At 44.6% G+C, this 18,226-nt stretch overlaps 1 protein-coding gene across 3 annotated transcripts in view; it reads left to right on the top strand.

Annotated features, from left to right (window-relative positions):
* The first annotated feature begins 4,508 nt into the window (after nucleotides 1-4,508).
* The window catches only part of UHRF1 (ubiquitin like with PHD and ring finger domains 1), a 32,601-nt gene continuing 18,883 nt past the window's right edge, over nucleotides 4,509-18,226 (top strand). Inside the window, exons 1-2 of one of the 3 annotated variants that reach the window (XM_083720324.1) lie at nucleotides 4,509-4,716; nucleotides 12,362-12,525. In XM_083720324.1, the coding sequence (XP_083576450.1) occupies nucleotides 12,373-12,525 (153 nt within the window). In that variant the 5' untranslated portion in view covers nucleotides 4,509-4,716; nucleotides 12,362-12,372. Of the gene's footprint in view, nucleotides 4,717-10,188; nucleotides 10,280-10,403; nucleotides 10,472-12,361; nucleotides 12,526-18,226 lie in introns of those variants that run through there. The other 2 variants (XM_083720325.1, XM_083720326.1) reach the window with 2 other exon arrangements.

Below are 18,226 nucleotides of genomic sequence, written 5' to 3'. Positions count from 1 at the left end.
AGGTCCTATTAGTTTCAGCAGGGCTTACTCTCAGGTAAGTGCATTTAGGGCTGCATCCTTTGCGACCCAAGTTTTGGGTCCTTTTTAGGTTCAGGATGTCACTGCTTTATACCCAGCCCCCCCAGCCCCCCACAATATTTGAAAACATCAGCTTTGTACTTAAACACAAACTTGCCAGGAACTTAATTGTTTGTGTCTTTATCAATTTATTTAAAGAACAACAAACTGGTGATTGCTTTAACTTTTTGATATGTGGTGATTTGAATAATGAGGATGAATTAGAAGAACTCCTGAGTCCGCTCCCTAAAAAACAGGTCTGGGATCTGGGGGACCTTTCCTAAAAAAGGTCAACAACTTTGGGGCTCCCCCCCTTAAAAAAAGATCGACAACTCGGGGGGGGGGGTCAGAGGGATCTTTCCACCACGGCGCCAGATATGCTTAAGACGGCCCTGGCTAACACAGTGGTTTGACTTCACCCCCGGAGGCAGACTCCATTGTCTCTTGATGGATGCCAACAATGGGTTACCTTTCTGACCTGTCAAATACTTCCACCCCATGCATCTGAAGCACACCTGAAGTGCATAGCTCCCCCCCTCAAAGAACCTTGGGAAGTGAAATCTGTTAAAGGTGCTTGGGACTGTAGCGTTGCTGGGGGTAAACTACAATTTCCAGGATTCTTAACGCAGTAAAAATGTGTTTTAGATATTGTGATGGGATAATGAGCTGCTTGTGCGTAAAAGCTTGATCCCTCTGGGGTTTGGCTGGTCACCCAAACCTAGGCACTAACGGAGCCCCCCAAAGCATGACTCCGTCAGTCGCTGGTAGAATCCGACAGTGGGCGTCTACGGAACTTACTCCAACATAAAAGTTGTTTGACGGACATGCGCCTCCTGGACTCTCTGCGTGACAGCTTCCGGCGAGGGGTGGGGGTTGCTAAAGGGGGTCTTGTTACCTCCTCACTGTTCTCACTAGAAGTATCCCAGAGCCTCTCCCCCGATTCCCTTTCCGCTGGAACTCCTGCTCTCCCCCTACTGGTTCCTTCTTCTGCTGTAGAGTCTCTCCTATTCTCCTGGAGCCTCTCCACCACCTGTCCCTCCGATGGCAGTTCCCTGACAGATATATAGAGTGGGTGTGAAATTTCTGGGATTTTAAGTTCAGCCTCAGAGGTTTTGTTCTCTGTGGGAGGACATGGGACAGGAACATCATACTCAGGACATCACAGTTCTATATAATAAATCCCCAGTAGACCATAAGGGTGGTGCTGTGGTCTAAAGCACTGAGCCTAGGGCTTGCTGATCAGAAGATCGGTGGTTCGAATCCGCTCCCGTTGCTCGGTCCCTGCTCCTGTCCACCTAGCAGTTCAAAAGCACCTCAAAGTGCAAGTAGATGAATAGGTACCACTCCGGCAGGAAGGTAAACGGCGTTTCCGTGTGCTGCTCTGGTTCGCCAGAAGCGGCTTAGTCATGCCGGCCACATGACCCGGAAGCTGGACGCCGGCTCCCTCGGCCAGTAAAGCGAGATGATCGCTGCAACCCCAGAGTCGGTCACGGCTGGACCTGTCAGGGTTCCCTTTACCTTTAGAGATCCATCATCTTTTTTCTCTTTTTTGCTGAACAAATTGTTCTAGTATTTCCAGAGCCTCACAGTGCCTTTAAGAGACTTGTTATTTATCAGTAATAATTAAATATCTGACAAATGTTGGTTATTGCTGAGATGATTATATTAACCTCTGTAGTGATGTGCACATGCTTTTATCTCTGGGTTAAAATAATTATTAATTTTAATTTTACTCTGGGTTAATTTTACTCTGGGTTTTGTTATAAAAAGTAAATGTGTTCTGATGCAAGCTTTTGCAGGCTAGAGGACCCAAGATGCACCAAAGGTTTCACCAGATGAATGAAAAGTTAAACTGCCAGGAATAAAGGGGGAGATAAGAATGCTAATTGGCAATGAATGCAAAAAGCACAGTCCAGGACAATTAAATTAGGGCTTAAACTTTTACAAAATCAGCACAGAGACTCCTCATAAAAGCAGCAATTGTGCTGATAACAACAATCAGCATTGCTGAGTAAATTTAAAACTTAAATTTAAATGCCTTTGCCTCTCTTCAAAATCCTGAATGAATACAACTGTTTGACTCTTTCAGCAATTTCACTCTTTGATATGATTATGGTAGTCAAGATAACATTGGAAGGATAATACCGGAAGACCAAAAGGCCTCTATGCAAATTAAATGATGGGATTTAGCCATTTTGAGCAAGTCAGCATGCTTAATTAGGGTGTAGCAAGGCACTCTGAAGTCTATAGGTTTGACATAAAGCAGAACATTTTAAAACTTTGCTGGCATGCTAGACAAAACAAGATATTTAGAAATATTTTCCCATTGTGGTTGTATTAGGGTACATTGAATTTTTCAGCTTTCAAATTCCAAAAATGAGGGGTGCCAAAAAATTGTAACATGACTTGGGAACTTTAGTTAAATTAATATACAGTAATTCAGTTTTGCCTGATAAGTAAAATGTGGGTAAAATTGCACAGAAATAATTAAAAATGATTGCCAAGTAATTGCAGTTATATATTATTATTTATCATTGCCTGACATTTTCACAGGGTAAAATTAAAATTCTTTGGTTTCCCGGATACAGTTTATGTGCTTCTTCATCAAATGTAGACTTACCAAGCTAAACATTGTCCAGTCACAAAAACAGCAGCAGATTTGAATTCTTCACACCCAAAATCATATTTTTTAAAGACCCCTCATTGAAGAAATTTGAAGAAATTCACCTGTTAAAATGACACACACTATTTTGTATTTTTTGATGGTTTCCCCGCCAGTTCATCTCTGGTAGGGCTGTGTGTGTGTGTGTGTGAGAGAGAGAGAGCTTTTTATGACAAAAAGAAAAGTGAGGAAACTTGACCTAAAGGACTGATCAAAAGCAACCAGGTAAGACGCGGGTGGTGCTGTGGGTTAAACCACAGAGCTTAGGACTTGCCGGTCGGCAGTTCGATTCCCCGCAACGGGGTGAGTGCCTGTTGCTCGGTCCCTGCTCCTGCCAACCTAGCAGTTCAAAAGCACCTCAAAGTGCAAGTAGATAAATAGGTACCGCTCCAGCGGGAAGGTAAACGGTGTTTCCGTGCGCTGCTCTGGCTCGCTGTGGCAGCGGCTTAGTCATGCTGCCCACATGACCTGGAAGCTGTACACCGGCTCCCTCAGGCAATAAAGTGAGATGAGCGCCACAACCCCAGAGTTGGCCACGACTGGACCTAATGGTCAGGAGTCCAATTCCCAGCACACTTAATAATACGATTCCAAATATTATTTGGGAGAAGACTTCTGCTTTAAATGGGTGGTGTTTTCACAGTCCCAGAAAACGCAAATTTGATATATTCATTGTTGCAAACTAAATGCAAACTAAATTAACTTTTGCACATCCCTACTCAAAAGTAACTGCCATTGAACTGAACACTGCTTACGCCCAGGTAAATGAGTAGAGGGTTTGCAACCTCAAGAGGCAAAAGCAAAACAGTTTCCAGAGCTGGGATGATCGGGTAAAGCTGAGTGTTTCAAGTACAGTAATCTCTTGAAGCTCAACATCAAAAAAACGAAGATCATGGCCACTGGTCCCATCGCCTCCTGGCAAATAGAAGGGGAAGAAATGGAGGCAGTGAGAGATTTTACTTTCTTGGGCTCCATGATCACTGCAGATGGTGACAGCAGCCATGAAATTAAAAGACGCCTGCTTCTTGGGAGAATAGCAATGACAAACCTGGACAGCATCTTATAAAGCAGAGACATCACCTTGCCAACAAAGGTCCGTATAGTTAAAGCTATGGTTTTCCCAGTAGTGATGTATGGAAGTGAGAGCTGGACCATAAAGAAGGCTGATCGCTGAAGAATTGAGACTCTTGAATTCTGGTGCTGGAGGAGACTCTTGAGAGTCCCATGGACTGCAAGAAGATCAAACCTCTCCATTCTGAAGGAAATCAGCCCTGAGTGCTCACTGGAAGGACAGATCCTGAAGCTGAGGCTCCAGTACTTTGGCCACCTCCGGAGAAGAGAAGACAGAGGACAAGATGGTGGGACAGTGTTCTCGAAGCTACCAGCATGAGTTTGACCAAACTGCGGGAGGCAGTGGAAGACAGGAGGGCCTGGCGTGCTCTGGTCCAGGGGGTCACGAAGAGTCGGACACGACTAAAGGACTAAACAGCAACAAAATCTCTTGATCAGTCGAGGTCGGAGCTATCATTCGTCGCGCATGCGCACTCAACCTTCCGAGCGGCATTCCGGAATGGCAAGTGAGCCGGGATGAAGCCACGCCCACTTCCTCCCAGTTCCCGCCACCGCCGACCAATCAGGAGGCTCCGAACGGCCCACAGCAACTTTCCCCGCCAAACTCTAAAGACTGGAGGCGTAAAAAAGGAGCATTTTGCGCGGGCTGCGCCAGTTGCGGGTGACCTTTCGCTTCCAGCTTTTTTTATAGACACATATAAAAATATATATAATATAATATGTAGAATATTGCCACGTGAGATCTATACCTCTGGATCAAACGGCAGCATTTGGGATTGAGTGATACAGTTTTAATTTTTTTTTATTAATTTTTCCATCGGAGGAAGGAAAAAAGGCGCGCTTTCCCCGTCTTCGGATTTGCAAAGAAGCAGAGCCGAGAGAAAGAGAGAAGTTTTATTTTTTTAAAAAAAAGACAAGTAAACCAGGTGAGTGTCCTTTTTAAGACAGAAATCTGCAAAGCAATTGTATTTCAGAAGTGGAGCGTGTGGTGGATCTCAAGGCGATCTGTCTAGCATTGCAGAAGAGATTTGAGGGGTGGGTCGGCTGCTAGAGGGGTGGTGGTGCTGCAATAGCGGGAATATAGCGGGAAAATAAGTTGCAATTTTCTGTTAACCTTAATATACTGCTAATATACTGTTCGTTGTTTAAGCAGAGTCTATATTCTGCCCTTCCAGTCTACTCAGTTAAGCCAGATGGACTTAACTCCCAGATCGTTGTAGGGCAAGGGCTGCAGCGGTGGGTGGCTGACCACACATTTTTTAAAAACGGCCACACGCATTCATGAAACATACCCTGGAGTAGGAGCATTCATTGCAATGAATGGGAAGGAATAAAACCACTTATAGACCTGTGCACGGACTTCCACGTCATCCCTGTGGCATGGTGCAGAGTGAAAGCCTCTGCATGCAGGCATGGCCAAACTTGGCCCTCCAGCTGTTTGGGGACTACAACTCCCATCATCCCTAGGTAACAGGACCAGTGGTCAGGGATGATGGGAACTGTAGTCCTCAAATAGATGGAGGGCCAAGTTTGAGTGGGAAAGGAGGTCCCAATTAGGTTTACAGTGCTACCTCCGGTTACATACGCTTCAGGTTACATACTCCGCTAACCCAGAAATAATGCTTCAGGTTAAGAACTTTGCTTCAGGTTGAGAACAGAAATCGTGCTCCGGCGGCGCGGCAGCAGCAGGAGGCCCCATTAGCTAAAGTGGTGCTTCAGGTTAAGAACAGTTTCAGGTTAAGTACGGACCTCCGGAACGAATTAAGTACTTAACCCGAGGTACCCCTGTACTGGGATTTGCTCCCAAGTAGCATAGCATCTGTAGTATTATCAGTGTGGGGTAATGGCCAATGTTAGCCACACTGAGAGTAGACCCATTGATTTCTATGGATCCATGGGTAGCGGGGCAGCTGCCCCCCTTAAATCAAGTAAATAAATAAAAAGAACTCACTGACCAGTTGTGTGGCAGATAACTCGGTTTTGCCCTTCCGGACATAAAGCCTGCCCCTCCGCAAATAAATCCTGGCCACGCCCATGAGTGGCTAAAGTTGGATAACCCCCCCTGAGTCCTTGGAAGAAAGCTTGCTAGAAATCCCACTGAAATCGACAGGGTCAAGGTTTGCTTTGCTCCACCTCAGATTTAGCACAGGCTCCCTCAACCTCGGCCCTCCAGATGTTTTTTGGCCTACAACTCCCATGATCCCTAGCTAGCAGGACCAGTGGTCAGGGATGATGGGAACTGCAGTTTCAAAACATCTGGAGGGCTGAGGGAGCCTGTTTTAGCAGAAACAAACAGTGTGATTATTGCCAGCCTTTTGCACAACAGTCAGTCTTGTTCCCCCTTTAAATTTTTAAGTTTTTGAGAAGTACGTTTCATTGAGTTCAGTGGGACTTATTCCTAAGAAAACGGGTGCATACACCTATTGGTTTATTCTGGCCCCAAGTCATAGTCCTTTTCCATCTGGTCCTGTTAGCTAGGGATGATGGGAATTGTGGTCCACCAAAATTTAGCAACCACCAAAACACAAACAGTGAAAATTTAGCAACCACCAAAACACAAACAGTGAAACCCCAGGCGGCTGATACATTGGGTATACATATTCAATAATGTACATATTCAATAATATTCCATAATACATATTCAAATCAACCATATGTACACTTGTATATACCTTAACACTCCTCCTTCCACAAGGTTTATTTAACTTTTAACATGTTAATTGCCCCAAATTGTTCAAACCTACTCAAATAATTCAATATCTTCTCAAACCAATCCTTCTCTTTCTCACTGACCTCATCTATGTATATTCACAGTTAAGTATTCTAAAATTATAATATTATTCAGTTTTTCCCTCCATTGGTTCACCCCTAGCTCTTACCCATTGGAGTTAACTTATTTTCTTTTGGTGGGTCTGTTTTGAGCAGGGCATAATTGAATCCAACCCATTGAATACCCCCAGGCTGAGAGTGGCTTTTGAAAGGAATATGAGTATTCAAAGAATTTTAGAGCTGGCAGGGACACTTAAGGATCCAACCCCATGCAATGGATGAGGGCGAAACAGCAGGAAAGGGCTGTTTGCACTCATGGGTTGCTTGTGAGTTTCTCAGGACACAGCTGCAGTTGGTGAACATTTTAGAATCGTTTTGCTTGTGGTCCTCCAGGCATTGCTAAGCTGCAAACTCCCATCCTCAACCCCAACTTCTGGGGACTGCAGTCCCCACACCTGGCCCACTTGGCAGGGCTGGTGTGAAGATAAAATGGGAGCCCCTTGGAGGGAATGGCAAGAGACCAAACCTTTTTCAGCCCAGGTTGCCGTTGAAATGGTGTGAGCAATGCCGCCTGTGTTGTTGTTTCTTGCAGGAAAGTGAGACAGGGATTTCTAAAGCTTTTTTTTGTTTTGGTCATGGAGCAATCGGGCCTGTCCCTATTTATAGACAACTGCACCTTGGTGTGGCTTGCAGACAAACGGATGCTTTGCGGTTTTCTTACTGCAGGCTGTAACAGGAGGAAGTGCAATTAAGCAGCTTCTGGAACATGAAGGCGGCAAGCTTGCAAATCTGCTTCAGCCTTTGCCACCATGCTGGCTGGGGGCTCATGGGAGTTGTAGTCCAACCAGGAGGATGGCAGAGGCTGATCTTGTTGTTCCAGAAGTGGAGAGGGCATTCTCCTCCACAGCTCCAGCTTTTGACCTTTGCAGTAATATCTTGGGGGGTATTTTGTTACGGTTAAAGGTAAAGGTAAAGGGACCCCTGACAGTTTAGTCCTGTTGTGAACGACTCTCGGCTTGCAGTGCTCATCTCACTTTACTGGCCAAGGCAGTCAACATTTGTCCGCAGACAGTTTTTCCGGGTCATGTGGCCAGCATGACTAAGCCGCTTCGGGCGAAACCAGAGCAGCGCACGGACACACAGTTTACCTTCCCGCCCGAGTGGTACCTATTTATCTACTTGCACTTTGGTGTGCTTTCGAACTGCTAGGTTGGCAGGAGCAGGGACCGAGCAACGGGAGCTCACCCCATCACGGGCATTCGAACCGCTGACCTTCTGATCGGCCAGCCCAAGAGGCTCAGTGGTTTAGACCACAGTGCCACCCCCATCCCTTTGTTTAGGTTACATAAACCCAAATTAATGAGGACATTATTGGTTTATCTTTCCCTTGGATCTTTTAATCCAGTGCTCTTCAACCTTGGGTTGCCAGATGATGTTGGACTACAACTCCCATCATCCTCAACTATTGGCCAATCTGGCTGTGGATGATAGGAGTTGTAGTGCCAATAGCGTGGCATAGTGGTTAGATAGTGTGAGAAACTCGGATATATATGCTAATTGCCAAATTGCACTTTAAACCTGGGTTATGATCGGCCAATAAAGCGAGATCAGCGCCGCAACCCCAGAGTCGGTCACAACTAGACCTAATGGTCAGGGATCCCTTTACCTATGATTGCTGCAACGGAATATCTAGCTGCTATTCCCCTGGTAGGGTGGTTATTATAATTATTATTATTATTATTCATTTAATTTCTATACACTTAATATTTTAAAGAAAAAAACCTCAAAGTGATTGACAACACACTAAAACCAGTGTTAGAAACTCTCATATACAGTGGTGCCCCGCAAGACGAAAAACCCGCTAGACGAAAGGGTTTTCCGTTTTGGAGGCGCTTCGCAAAACGAATTCCCCTATGGGGTTGCTTCGCAAGATGAAAAAAATCTTGCATCCCCCCACGGGTTTTTTCCGCTTTTTCCGCCCTTTTCTTAAGCCGCTTATCAGCTGTTCCGCTGATAAGCCGCTTAACAGCTGATCGCTGGAAGCCGCTTGACAGCTGTAGCGCTAATCCGCTAAGCTGTCAATGGGCTTGCTTCGCAAGACGAAAAAAACCGCTATACGAAGAGCCTCACGGAACGGATTAATTTCGTCTTGCGAGGCACCACTGTACGTATAAGCTAGGCGCCAAATGGCTCCTTAAACCAGGCTTACAGTCGCCAAAACGGAATGTCTAGTTGCCATTTGGGGATCAGATGCCTCAAAAGTTGAATTTACTATACGACTTTTTGGTTCCTAAAATTCATTATGATTGTGCAGATGACATATAACGGACAGAATTCTACAGGATGTGTGAAAACAGTCAGGATGCAAGGATTCCCAAGGCATGCACCTCCCGATGGTGAAGACGTCAGGCTCCATCTTGGTACCTGAGCATCCATGCCTCAAACCCAGAAACCTGTCTTTCCCTCCTTACTATTCCACTTTTATCTCAAAGGAGCTCAAAGGTGGTTTACTTCGTTTTCCCCCTTCAGCCTTTCCTGGAGACTCTAAGGATCAAATCTGAGACGTTCTGCATGCACTGAAGGTGGTCTCCTACTAAGCTAGGGTTTGTGGGTGTTACGCCATTCCCTGAGTGGTTTAACAATTGATCTTTCTTCCCTGAGATCTCTGGGAGAGGAAGAGGGGGTCTCCTAACAACTCATTATTGTTCAAAGCCGCCTCATAGTTCCTTAAACCCATGGCGTGAATGTGGCCTTAAGTCTTTGTTCTGGGAATTTCTGGCTTACTGCATTAAAGGAGCAAAAAGCTGAATAAGAACTAAGATCTATTCATTCCCTTTGTCCCAACTACAAGTGTTAATGTAATCAACAATCCTGAGATTGTATTTGTCAGTTGAAACCTTCTGGGCTTACGGTAATTCAATTTGCATCTTCTGTAGTTGTAATTTTACTGTATTTAGGGAGAATTGTTAATAAAAACAAACCTTTAAAAAGAAAGAAACCTGCTGGACTTAATGAAACTGCATGCTCTTTTTAAACTTAAGGGAACTATCAGTCTTACTTCCAAATAAGCCATCACAGAGTTGCAGCCTTAACTGCCTTTTGTTTTTAGGCGTGCCCAGAAGATGCATAATTTTAATGAATTAATCGATAATGATAAAGAAGTATCCAGTTTTTAATTTTGGGTGACTTGCTTCCAGGTAAATTCTCTTTGCAATAGACCCACTGAAATTAACAGAGCTAAATCAGCCTAGGTAGTTTATTTTCCGTTATTCTTGTGTGTGTGGGTACATTTTTAATGTATTGAAGCGAAGTTAAATAGCATAAAGGCAAAGGAAATGCCATTTATTTCTGAAATGGGATTTATGCAATTGAGTTTAGAGTGGCAATTGAAATTATTTCAATTTCCGTGGTGTTACCACGGAGAGCCCCTCCATAATCTCAATAGCTTTTTAAAATTAAGGTGGTTGTTGTTGATAAATATTTATTTTACCGCCTGCCCCTTTAAATGAACTCAGAAGCCTAAAGCTCCCTCCTTCCGGCTCCCTCTGTCCGCTCTTTTACATAATATCGCGAGAGGTGCTCTCAAATTCCCGTCCAACCCTCGCGCCGGGGGCGGTTTTTTTCAATTTTTGTGGCGCGCGCCTTCCAAGTCCGCGAGGGAGAAGGGAAACGAGACACACTTGGCGCAGTGGAAACGTGGCGCAGGCGAACTTGCTTTTGGTAGGGGTGGGCGGGGACGGGGGCGGTGCCATAAGCGACGGCCAATGCGGTCCGCCGCTATCCGGGGACTCAGCCAATGGGTGGTGGAGGTGGAGAGAGAGATTAAAAAAAAAGCCGGAGCAGGAGGCGGGGCGGGAGGAAAAAAAATGCGGGAGCGAAAGAAGCCCAAGTTTGGCTGAGAGGTCGCGCTGAGTAAGACCGGCTCTGAGGGGATTTTTGTCGCTGGGGTGCGTAATTGTGGGGCTGGGGCTCTTTTTCATGAAGCCGGGCATAGGGCTCATTAATTGTGGAGAGGGGGAGTCGCTTTTTGGGTTGGGGGCGTGCAAAGTGGGGGGTGCACTTTTTGTGGGGGTGTGTGTGCATAAAATAGTGAGACAAAGGGGGTAGCAGCAGGCGAGTGGTTTGTTTTGGTGGTGGGGGGGACTGGTGGCAACGAGGTGTTGCGTATTCCTGGCAAACGGCAGTGGGGGGGCAAATGTGGGATAAGCAGGGGGGCTGGTGGTGGGGGGGCTCAAAGTGGATGGCCTACTTCTGAGGGGGCTCATGGGGCAGAATCTATAGGAGGGTGGGGGGGGGAAGCGGTACTTTCGCACTGGGGCGTCTGTGCTGCACTAGGGGTGGGAAAGGGGTAGGAGAATTAATAGTTAATAATAATACTTTTTATGTATTTATTTTGTTACGTTTGTTTGTGTGTGTGTGTGTGTGTATATATATATATATATATATACATACATACAATATATATATATATATATATATGCACTATATATATATATATATATACACACACATACACATACACAGTGGTACCTCGGGTTACATATGCTTCAGGTTACATTCGCTTCAGGTTACAGACTCCGCCAACCCAGAAATAGTGCTTCAGGTTAAGAACTTCGCTTCAGGATGAGAACAGAAATCGTGCTCCGGAGGCGCTGCGGCAGCAGGAGGCCCCATTAGCTGAAGTGGTGCTTCAGGTTAAGAACAGTTTCAGGTTAAGAACGGACCTCCGGAACGAATTAAGTACTTAACCCGAGGTACCACTGTATATAGATAGTGCCGTTCACTGCTTTGGGAGCCTTGAGTTAAAAAGCAATCAATAAAAAGTGTTAAATAAAAAAACCCGTTCTTTAGCAGGCAGCGGGATTGGGGTGGTTGTGGCTTGGAAGGAATCGTATTTTCCCCCCGGGGGTCAGGGGCACTGGTAGCAATTGGGTTTGCATATGAGGGGATGCACCTAGTATATATGTACGTGTGTGCATGGGGGGCGCATGGGGAGAGACTGGAAGTGTTGCTGGGGTCTGGGAAAGCGAAGGGGGATGTTTCTGAGGAGCTGGGGGGGCACAATATCAAGGGGGCAGGAAGGTGTAAAACACGTGCCAGGCAAATTTCACCCTGGGATGCTGCGCCAGATGGGTTCTTTTAGCCTGACCCAGTAGCTAGGTTCTTCATGGTCCGATGTGGTATAATGCAGCTCCTGGTTGTGGGCTTGAGAACGTGAGAGGAAACCTGCTGGATCAGGCCCAATGGCGGCCCTGCCAGTCCGGCATACAGTTCTCACAGTAGCCAACCCGGGTACCCCAATGGCAGGACCTGAACACAGCAGTACTCATGTGGGTACCTTGTTGGCCTTTGTAAGAACTAGAGGGCCTTTGGCCAGTTTCATCTTTAGTTCTTATCGGTATGATATTTAGAGGGGGGCCAGTGTGGGTCGTCTTCTTTAATTACAGTGAAAGTAGGAAAAGTTATGAGAGAACAATTTGCCTGCTGAATTTCTGGTAGTAGAATTGTCCTGTGTAACTTTTTCCATTTAAAAAATATTTCCTCTTTCCCCCCAATTTTTCTCCCTCCCACTTTCGAGAGTTATCACAGTTTTTTTAAAAAGTTGATGGGCAAATAATTTGGTTTGGGCATGTATATATTATGAAATAATAACCGTATGCATGCAGTGTAGAGGGAAGAAAAATGCTGTTAATATAATTTATGGAGTGACTGAAGGGAGGGAGTTGCATTTCTTATTCCTGCTTTGCCCCATTTCCCCTTCTTGTGTTTGTAATCTTGTCCTTTGCTTGTCCCTTGACAAAGGTACAGCCACAATGTGGATTCAAGTGCGCAGCATGGATGGGAAAGAGACGCATCGAGTGGACTCCCTTTCCAAGCTCACCAAGGTGGAAGAGCTCCGGCAGAGGATACATGAAGTGTTCAGGGTGGCACCTGATAAGCAAAGGCTCTTCTACAGAGGCAAACAGGTACCCGTCTCCCATTGTTCTTCCCTCTCCCCACTGCCATCTTGTGCATCCTCACTGCCATCCAGGCCCCACCTACTCTGTACATTTAAAGCAGTATCATCCCACTTTAAACAGCTGTGGTTCCCACAAAGAATCTTGGAAACTTCAGCTAGTTAAGAATGCTGGGAGTTGTTAGGACACCCCTATTCCCAATTCTCAGTCATTTAACAATGAGCTCTGAGCACTGCAGCTCTGTGAGGGGAATAGGGAGTCTCTGAGCAGCTCTCAGTACCTGCAACAAACGACATTTCCCAAGGGTTCTTCGGAAAATACCATGACTCTTTAAAGTGGGATGATACTGCTTTAAAGGTATAGTGCTGATTGGGCCCAAATCTTTATGTGTGGTGCAGAAGAAGGAAATGCATTTTTCAAGTCTCGATTGAAAGAAACAAAGATTGGCTTTAAAAAGGAAGCTATGGATTTGCTCCACCACTTTTAAAATAAAGGCTTTTAAGCTTGGGTTTTCCACTAATAAAGTATTGTTGCAATGAATGCTAGGGTTCTGATGAAGCACAGTGCTTTGTGAAGCAAGCACACCTGCTGGTGGGGTTATGTAAGAAGCTGGCAGATATGCATCTTAGCATAGCATGCATGCATTGAGTGCTGCTGGAGCTGTTGTGCCTGCAGGGTAGAACTAATGCAGGTTTTCATCCTGCGGTTGGTAGCAGCTGCTTGGTCATTGATGTTAATGGGCAACCAAGGATTGAAATTCGTAGCTAGATTGTTAACTTTACAAAAGTGCTTAGACTGAGAATGAGTCCTGGCTAGTAGCCTCTTTGGAGAGAGTTGCATGAATTGAGAACTTTTGAGCTAAGTTTATTGCTAACTTTGTTAAAAAGGAAAACAACAACAACCCTGACTTGCACTGCCATCTAGCGACTTTCTACTGACACATGCTCTTTCAGTGATCTCTCTGTCTTAGTTCTGAGGAATCTCAATGTACTTGTTTCCTCTAGTGTTCTGCTGAAATCAGTGTTTTGATGTTAAGTTGGCATTTTGGAAAGATTGTTGTTGCTTCAGTCCTTGTAAATGGGATTCAGAGTGATATATAAAGTAATTGTCTTTTGTTAGGTAAATATATTTGCATTTAGCCGCTCTTCCATTCCGCTTGATGGTGTGTTCTGTGAATTTGAAAAGCTTGTGAAAAGATGAGGGGTAATACTTGAGTTTAAATCTTGGCAAAACAGAAGCACTGTGGATGCATGGTTCCCATGTCTGGGAGATTCACTAGTTGCCTGTTCTGGGTGGGCTTGCACCAACTCTGGAGAAGTACATAGACATTTTGTGGGTTCTTGGGATGTAGATGTGTCACTTGAGGCTTAGGATACCTTAGTGGCTAGGTATACCTTTTACCAGCTTCACATCTGTCTGGGATAGGTTGGTTACAGTGGCTCGAGCACTGTAATGTGGATAGACTACAGTATTGTATGTGGTCTATGTGGGGCTTATTCTTGAGGTTGGTGTACCGTAGAAACTTCAGCTGGTGAGAATTCTGCAGCCCAGTTATGTTGGCTAATGACAACATAACACCTCTGTTGAGAGCTGCTTTGTGTTCCAGTACAGTGGCAACCTATATACAAGGTTTTACTTTTTTCATATAAAACTAAATAACCCGGGGCCAGTGTACTTTAAAAGATCACCTTATTCCTTATACTGTATATCTTTCTGAACTTGGTGATCTGTCACTGAGACATTTCTAGCATGTCAAACTGTCCTCTGCATGAAATTGTGCGCTTAGTGTGATGGCACACTGCAGTTACGAAACTCTTTACCTAATGAAATCAAGCTGGCACTGTCTGTAATGAGTTTCAGACACCAACCGGTTATTTCAGCAAGCCACCATAGGAGAACATTTACTCTTTCTTGGTATATGACCCATTCTGTACTTGTGACTCTTTAATGTATTTTGCTTTAATTTCATTTTTTGATGGTTTTAGTTGTAATTTGAGATATTGTGCACCATATCAGTATTTTTTTGTGACTTTGCAGTATTGAAATAAAAAAATAATTCAGGGATGCGTTCAGAATGAGAAGGAAAATAGGGTCCTTATCCAGGTGAGCGAGTGCTTTCTTAATGTTACTGTCTTTCGAAATTAGTCAGGCATGTTCTGCAACTGGTGCAAGTCCACTGCGACCATGCGTAGATCTCTGGGTGCCAGGTTGGCGGCTGGGGAAAGAAAAATGTTACTTAAAGAAAGATCTGAAATATTTTTCTTGAAGCTTGTATTAGTTTTATTCTGGATTGTTTTATTTGATGTCTTAATTTGTTGTAAAGTGCTTTGAGTTTTGTTCTTTAAACTAAAGCGGTACAGAAATAGAATAAATAATAAAAATAAAAATCCCATTGGAGGGGAATCAGCGTCAGCACATTCTGTTGTTGTGCTGAAGCTTAGGTTTAAGGTGCCATTTGGTGATTAGATTATATCTCTGAGTGTGTATGTGTTTGCAAGACCTTGAAGAACTGTCAAGGTCTGAGCTTGAGATTCTTCAAAACTGTTGAAAATGTGGGCTGTTGTTTTGTCTGTTTGATTTGGTATTTTACATACCCACTTTAATACATCATAACATTCCCATAGCATTTGAAGGGGTGAATAATTTCCCTTAAACCGGTGATTTGTTCCAGGGATTCCTGGCTCCTCAGTGCACAGGCCACTAATTGTGGATAAGCTTCCCCAAAAGACAGCTAGACACCAGACTGAAATGCACAGCATAGGGGAGTATTTCATTCAAGGATGCATTCTTGTTTCATGTAGATAGTGATGGGAGAATGAATTTTTCGCCCCATAGGATGCACCTTTTCCCCTCCAAAAATGAAGGGGAAATCTGTGTGCGTCCTATGGGGCGAATACTGTACAGGCTTTCGCTGAAGCTTGGACTGACCCCTCTCGCTCTCCAGGCTTCAGGAAGCTATCAGCAAGCCTGGGGAGCCTGCGGGAGTTCCCGCAGGGCTCCCTAGGCTGTGGGTAGCAGCCTGCCGCCCGGCGCGCAAAGCACCCTGAAGCAGAGTGCCCCGCGTGCCCGGCATACATCCGCAGCCTGGGGAGCCCTGCGGGAGGTCCCTTAAACTAGGTGCATCCTATGGGACAGAGCGTCCTATGGGACGAAAAATATGGTATACACCCCATAAGAGGGATGGGGAATATGTAGTCTGGCAGCATCTAGAGGGCTGCAGCTCAAATAATCCCCGACCACTGGCTGTGCTGGCTAGGACTGATGGGAGCTGAAGTCCAACAACATCTGCAGGGCCACATGTTCACTATCCCGGCCCTAGAATACATCCCAGGCTAGGAACATAGGAAGCTGACTCAGTATTGCAGCAAGGGAGGAATCCAGGGGTATATAGACTGGGGTTCCTTGGCAAGCACTTCAGTATAGAGAGGGTTTGCTGAAGGTGGTGAAGCTGAAAATTATTTCCTTTAGGCTTCCAGAAATGCTAGTTAGGTGGATTGCTGCGTGTTAAAACTTGAGCTATATCTTTGTTTGGAGGAAGTGGTCTGTCCTTATTTGATGCTAGTTAGGAGCTAGCCATGAACTTTACGAAAGCTTTTGTAAGCACTGTGCAGATCTTAAACAGCCCTGCATGCTGTCATAAATCCAGTATAAAAAGGGATGGGGACGGAAGAGAAAATGGAGTGAGACTATGGTGTGGTTCAGATGTGACATATTTTTTTGTCAGTGCTCCCTTATGTGCACTAATGCAAGAGTTCTAGGGTTTGCTAAACTTTAAATTCATGTTTACTTGCTGTGGCTTAATCTATAGCAAGTGGAAGTCGCGCCTGCCCCATCTATCAGCCAAAGGAGGAGGAGCTCCCTGCATGAAAGGGCACTGTGTTCCAGCTGCCAGTTACATGAGATTTCATAGCTGAAGGGAGGCACAGTGGCCTCTTGGCGCCAGCCCGGTGGCTTGGAGCCCCTGGGTGGTTGTACACTGTGTCTCCCAGGAAGACCATAATGGCAATAGAGAGATCAAAATGGCCCCGTCATTGGCCAGTGAAGCTGTAGGTGCTCCAAGGATTGTTTTCCTCTTCCCTATTCCTTTTGTGCCACATTGATTACATTGTAAGCTTGTGAGCGGGGACATTGCTATAGTTGCAGAGGGGTGTGTGTGTGTGTGTGCTTGGGAAACTTAATTAAATATAGATTGCTTATATTTCTATGCCAAATGAATCTCAAAGTGGCTTGCAAACAATAAATAACAATAACATAACAAAACACAATAGAGCATCACAAATGCAGCATAAATAATATAAAATAATTAACAAACATGAATAAAACAATTACAATCTGTAAAACACTATTAACAAAATTGCAACAAAAATATGCCAAAAATCACAATTACAGCAAAAGTCACTATACGATTAATAAATCAATAAGACATTTTAAATCTATAAAACAATATTAGCCACATTAATAAAATCGCAACTAAAAAAAAAAAAGCTAAGCATTCATAGCTAAAACTTTTACTTTATCTCCTAGAATGTTGCTGGAGATAGTTAAGTTTCCTTGCAACTAAAACTTTGGTTGCAGGCTGCTGTTAAGAGACCCAGGAGCAGGAGTAGTAAGAGAAACATGGCAATGTCCTATCCCAGAGGTTTTCAACCTTTTTTAAGTCCATGGCTCCCCTGATACTCTTTCTGTGGCACCCCTGTGGGGCTCAGGAGCCCACATATGTCACCCCTTGCCTGCAGAGCTGGCAGCCTCATATTTTTTCAAACACCCTTCCTTGTGGAGTGTTCCCTCAGCTTCCCCTCTGCTTGGGAGTTCTCTGAGTATGCTTTTCAAGTTGGAAAGCCTTTTCCTAAGGATGCCATGCCACTATTCCAGTCATTCCTCTTCACTTTAGTTTACTGTAGTACTGTTTATTGTGCTATGCTTATTCACTAAACGATGACATTTTGATTGAATAAGAAAGAGAAAAGAATGCTTTATTTTTGCTTTTACTTCGGCTTTCTTTAGAGATCCTGCTGTTACGTATGCCACATGCTGAGGAATTTGCACTGCAAGTACAAATGTGTCCTCATCAAAGAGCATTAGTTGAATTTCTTTTGGTTGAGAGTATCTCTTTAGGAATTATTGTCTGATAAATGCATGTGGACATCTTTGTCCTAAGATACGTACTGTAAGGTGCAGAATCAATGGAAAACTTTGCAGGCTAATTCCTGTTCCCAGCTTCTAGTGTTCCCAAATGAGTAATACAGACCTCAATTGTTGATGAAACCTGTAGATTGATTTGTTGGTTGGCTGTTGGGGGGGGGGGGGCACACACTAGGTGTTCTGAATTGACAAAGAAATGGAAGAATGTAACGACCTGCAGTGTTTACAATAACTTTCAGAGAAGTTGCAGCATTAGTCTGTTTGGCAACTTTCTTAGGCCAGTTGCATATGACAAAGCGTCTCTAACCCACAAGAGCTTATGCTATACAGTGGTACCTCGCAAGACGAAAAACGCGCAAGACGAAAGAGTTTTCCGTTTTTTGATTCGTTCCGCAAGATGAATTTCCCCATGGGCTTGCTTCGCAAGATGAAACGTCTTGCAAGTTTGTTTCCTTTTTCTTAAAGCCGCTAAGCCGCTAATAGCCGTGCTTCACAAGACGAAAAAACCGCAAGACGAAGAGACTCGCGGAATGGATTAATTTCGTCTGGCGAGGCACCACTGTACAGT

This window comes from Podarcis gaigeae (assembly GCF_964106915.1).
Source record: "Podarcis gaigeae genome assembly, chromosome: 18".
NCBI classification, from domain to species: domain Eukaryota; kingdom Metazoa; phylum Chordata; class Lepidosauria; order Squamata; family Lacertidae; genus Podarcis; species Podarcis gaigeae.
Note: the sequence above shows the minus strand (reverse complement) of the source record. Positions and strands in the feature narration are given on the sequence as shown.